Source organism: Helianthus annuus, chromosome 17, assembly GCF_002127325.2.
Source record: "Helianthus annuus cultivar XRQ/B chromosome 17, HanXRQr2.0-SUNRISE, whole genome shotgun sequence".
Classification (NCBI taxonomy): domain Eukaryota; kingdom Viridiplantae; phylum Streptophyta; class Magnoliopsida; order Asterales; family Asteraceae; genus Helianthus; species Helianthus annuus.
In genome coordinates this window covers 90,022,417-90,027,142 of record NC_035449.2, presented here as the reverse complement: position 1 = coordinate 90,027,142, position 4,726 = coordinate 90,022,417, and the positions used below count along the sequence as shown (strand labels likewise).

The window sequence follows — 4,726 nt, the reverse complement described above, 5'->3', positions numbered from 1 at the left end:
ACACTCCTCGTCTATAAATGCATATTCGAGATGCGGTGGGAGTTCTTTTAACTCCAATGATGGTGGGTCATCAACCGATGGTTTGGACTTTTCTTCAACTTCATGGTCAATCTCCATAAACTGATGTGGACTTTGAGAACCATCTTCACCGATTTGGAAAACCGGCTGCTCAGTTTCGTGGCTTTCCTGTGAAATGCCATTTTGGTTCTCACACAAAAGATGTGTGTCCATATCAATTTCTTCAATGGTGCCTTGGAAATGAGAGCTTACACAAGTATCGACAATGTCGAGATAGTAAAACATGTCATCGTGACTTTGCGGATGCTGCATTGATCTTTTAATATCAAAAGTCACGTGCTTATCATTTACTCGGAGCGTGATTTAGCCAGCTGCCACATCAACGATCGTCCTTGATGTATTGAGGAACAGGCGTCCAAGTATTAATGGCACTTTTGAGTCTTCGTCCATGTCGAGAATAACAAAATCCACGGGAAAAACAAATTTATCGATTTTAACAAGCATGTTTTCAACGAATCCATGCGGATACTTGATCGAACGATCTGCAAGTCGAATGCTCATTCTAGTGGGTGAAGGTTCACCCAGATCTAATTTAGCAAAGACCTTATACAGCATAAGGTTTATGCTAGCTCCTAAATCGGCTAATGCGTGACTGACAGACATGCTGCCAATGAGACAGGGAAGAGTAAAACTGCTCGGATCTCCCATCTTTTCAGGTAGACGGTTTTGGAGAAGGGCTGAACAGTTTTCGTTCATCAACACACAAGACAAGCTTTCGAGCTTCTGCTTGTTTGTGAGGATGTCCTTTAAGAACCTTGCGTATTTTGGCATTTGAGCCAATGCTTCAACAAATGGTATGTTTATGTGTATTGTTTAAACATTTCTAAAAACTTACCATGTTGTTCATCGTTCTTTTGCTTTTTCAGTCTGCTCGGATATGGGACAGGAGGAATGAAATCGTTAACTGGCTCCTGGAACTGTGCTGTACTTGCTGGGACTCGCCTAGCGTGCACCTCGTTTGAAGCGTCAGTTTGGACCGTTTTAGTGATCGGTGGTGAGTCCGATTTGTCAGGTCCTGTGGCTTTACCACTCCTCATCATTACTGCATTAACGTGCCCTCTCGGGTTTGGTTCTATGTTACCTGGAAGACTACCTTGTGGTCTTTCAGACAACATTTTGGCCAATTGGCCGACTTGATTCTCAATGGTTTGAATTGAAGCCTTCTGGCTCCGCATTTCCCCTTCCTGAGCCATGAAACGCTCCTCATGCTGCTTGTATCGCTTTTCAGATATTTGATTGGCATTGTTGGAGTTGTTTAATAGCTGCGCCATCATCTCTTCTAGTTTTGAGTTGGTTTGAGAGGTTTGTGGCTGGGAAGTGCTTCCTGAACCTAAATTATTGTAACGTGGTTGGAAGGTTTGCCCTGATGGCTGAAAAGATTGTCCATGGGGCTGAAAGGATTGCCCCTGAGACCGTTGTGGTGTGGGAGCGCGTTGAGCATATCCGAGTGGGTTTTGGTTATTGGAATTAGCTTTCCACCCAAAGTTTGGATGATTCCTCCAACCTGGATTGTACGTGTTGCTATAGGGGTTATTTTGGGGCCTAATTTGATTGCCCAAATAGTCCACCTCTTCGTGGCATGTATACATAACACCTTGTTCAGATGTACATGGCTCGTGTGACACTCCACACAGCTCACATGATGATTGTACCTGCGAAACGTTCTGAGCTTGATCAAATCTTGCTGCCAAAGCTCCAATCTGTGCTGCAAGAGCCGTATATGTATCCACTTGATGAACTCCAGGAATAGATGATGCTTTGTTTCGCACTCCACTGTTATGAGAACTTGACTTCAAGGTAGCTTTCTCTATGATTGCATAGGCTTCGTTGGGTGTCTTTGTTCCAAGATCGCCTCCTGCATATACATCTAAACGTTCTTGTGAGTCATAGTTGAGTCCTTGGTAGAAGTTCAACACAAGCTGCCTTTTGGACAACCCATGATGTGGAACATCGATCAAAAGATCTTTGAACCTCTCCCAAGCTGCGTGTAGAGATTCTCCTTCATCCTGTTTGAATGTCATGATACGGTTCTTAAGCTTAGTTGTCTTTTTATGCGGAAAATATTTTTGCATAAAAAGATCGGCCATCTCGTTCCAAGTCGTGATGGAACCTGCTGGAAGTGACAAAAGCCAAGATCGTGCTTTGTCTCGCAAAGAAAATGGAAAGAGTCGCAAACGGATAGCGTCTTCAGAAACGTCTCTAATTTTGAAAGTCGAGCACACCTCGAGAAATGATGCGATGTGCCGACCTGGATCTTCGCGATCCTTCCCATCAAACTACACAGAATTTTGCAACATGTTAATAATACTTGATTTAATTTCAAAACTCGGTGCTGCTATAGTAGGTCGGGCGATGCTCGGTAGCAAGCCCTCTCCTCCTGGACGGCCGGTCTCATTCAGAGGCTGGTCGTCTTCTGCCATAATGCTTTCTGTGTCGTCCTCTGAACTCTTGCTATCAGAAAGAATCACTGGTTCGTCGATTGTGGCCGCAATCCTTTGCGCAACAACAAGTGATCTTTCGCGAAGCCGCCTGCTTCTTCTTAGATTATTTTCTGGTTCGTTGGCTAGCTCAGCGTTAGCGGGTGCAGGGGGCGTGGACATTAGCCTTCACATAAAAAGGAAGGCATTATACAGAAAAAAGAACATAATAATAATATAAGAAATAATTATACATAATAATATTATTATATAATATACATATATATATGGGTTATTAAACAAATGTATTTAAATATTTACTGAATTATTTACTTATTTACATCCGAGAACCCCCCCTTTTTTTACCAGAATTTCTGATGACAATCATCAGAAATCTGAGGTAACTTCGTGTTTTATATATATATCAGAAAATCTGATATATCTTATAAAATCCTGATAAAAATCTGATGAAAGCTTTCGTTCCATCAGAATTTCTGATAAATCCATCAGAATTACCAGAAAATCTGGTAAATTCATCAGAAATGAAACCTATTGTTTTTAGAACATCTAATGGGTTTATCAGAATCCATCAGAAAATCGGATAAATTCATTGAAATTCATCAGAAAATCTGATGATTTTATCAGAAAGTTATTTTTTTACTTTTATGAAGTAAATAAATAAACAAATGAGTACAATAATTAATGAATGAACAGATAATTAAACAGACAGACAGAAATAAATAAACAAATAACTGAACGTTAATAAATAAAATATTGAATTAGAAATACTGATGTCACACCCCCAAAATCCACCATGCGGAGTACTACCGCTTGGAGGCGTGACATGACCAGGATCGAGCCACCAATTATACTGAACTACGTATTTAAGTAATTAAAGCCAACCACAATACGATTGGTGACCAAAAGCTAGTTAACCAAGTTTTAATTTAAACAGCGGAAGCATAAACGTAAAGTCCAAAATATAAGTCCATAGTTTATAAGTTAAAGTTCAAAACGCAAGTTTAATAAGTTCATAAGGATTTAAATATTACGCACGGAACATAACAGTCCGCACACCACAACGACTCCTTCCTCGTGCAAGCTCCATGCATTTAGCGACCTGTAAGGCATGTAACAACGAGTCAACAACAAAGTTGAGTGAGTTCACGTTTGGTTGTTTAGTTTTAAGTTGTTTCCGAAAACGTGGTTTGTCTTTCGTTGGCGTAATTGCCGTGGGGGTTACCCCGTAGTTGAAAGAAAATTTAACCAGTTCATTCTTTATTACCCATACCCTGTCCATGATTAGTGGGGGCTTCCCCATGTGAACTACTAGACCGTATGATATCGACTACTACGCAAGTAAGTTGTGCCCTACATCAGTGTCTATCATCACTGATGGTTTGCCATAGTCCATTAGTACACGCCCGTCCGACTGGCACAGTGTGAGGTTTGTTAAACCTAATAGCGCTATTAACTAATGACCCGCTCGCCATTGGCCTCGGCGATTAAGTCAATATAAAATGAGGGACTTATGATAGAGTTTTGTCTAGTAAGTTTAAGGTTGTTGTCCTACACAAGGAGGATGAACGTACGTAGTTCTCCTAAAGAGAATACGCAGGATTAATACTGGCATCCTACCCGAGGAGGATGGCCGTACATATCCTACCTAAGTAAGATATGTAGATTCCGTTTTAATTCTTTAACCCATTCCCAAACCACCGGGAATCCCATGCCTTAGAAAGTGTGTGAACTAACCTCGGTTTGCTCGGTTAGATTCTCAATATAGCTAACAGTCAAGGTCGGTCAATCACGTCCTAGTATGATTTACCAGTTAGTCATTTAGTGGCTTTCAAATAGAACACAAAGTTCCTACACGTATCTATCACATAACATGCATCACTTTAACGGTTTATGCCCTCTAAGTTTCCCATCTATTCCCCACTCAAAATAAAACATACGATAATGCACATAACATATATAACATGTTAGATCATTCACAGATAGCATACTCGACATTTAGACGCGCAAATTACAACTTATGTAGTTTCAGCTTAAATATTCAAAAGCGGGCTGTTTTCGGGGATTTTAATAAAATAGTTAACTTGTTCCAAAAATTCCCAAATCTTTGTAGAAGATGCTAAACGACCCAAATATTATTGTGTAAAAATCTCGGGATCTAATCCATCACCAATATTTTCTTAAAAATCATTTTCCGGTCTGCACTCAGATTT

At 40.4% G+C, this 4,726-nt stretch overlaps 1 protein-coding gene and 1 non-coding gene across 2 annotated transcripts; one reads left to right on the top strand and one right to left on the bottom strand.

The window, feature by feature from the left end:
• Positions 1–381: 381 nt before the first annotated feature.
• LOC110924508 lies at positions 382–2,165 on the bottom strand. The gene is made up of 2 exons (XM_022168510.1): positions 914–2,165; positions 382–860 (listed from the first exon to the last, which is right to left on the bottom strand). The coding sequence occupies exons 1-2, from the start codon at positions 2,163–2,165 to the stop codon at positions 382–384; spliced, it is 1,731 nt and encodes a 576-aa protein (XP_022024202.1).
• On the top strand, positions 2,011–2,117 carry LOC118489564. The gene has a single exon (XR_004887586.1). It is a non-coding gene; the product is annotated as a small nucleolar RNA R71 (small nucleolar RNA).
• Positions 2,166–4,726: the final 2,561 nt, after the last annotated feature.

What these genes read in the sequence shown, in the direction of transcription:
- LOC110924508 (XM_022168510.1), bottom strand. Translation starts at nt 2,165, where the DNA reads ATGGCCGATCTTTTTATGCAAAAATATTTTCCGCATAAAAAGACAACT. An exon ending in AAAGAACGATGAACAACATG is followed by an intron (nt 861 to 913) that starts GTAAGTTTTTAG and finishes CATTTGTTGAAG; the next exon opens with CATTGGCTCAAATGCCAAAA.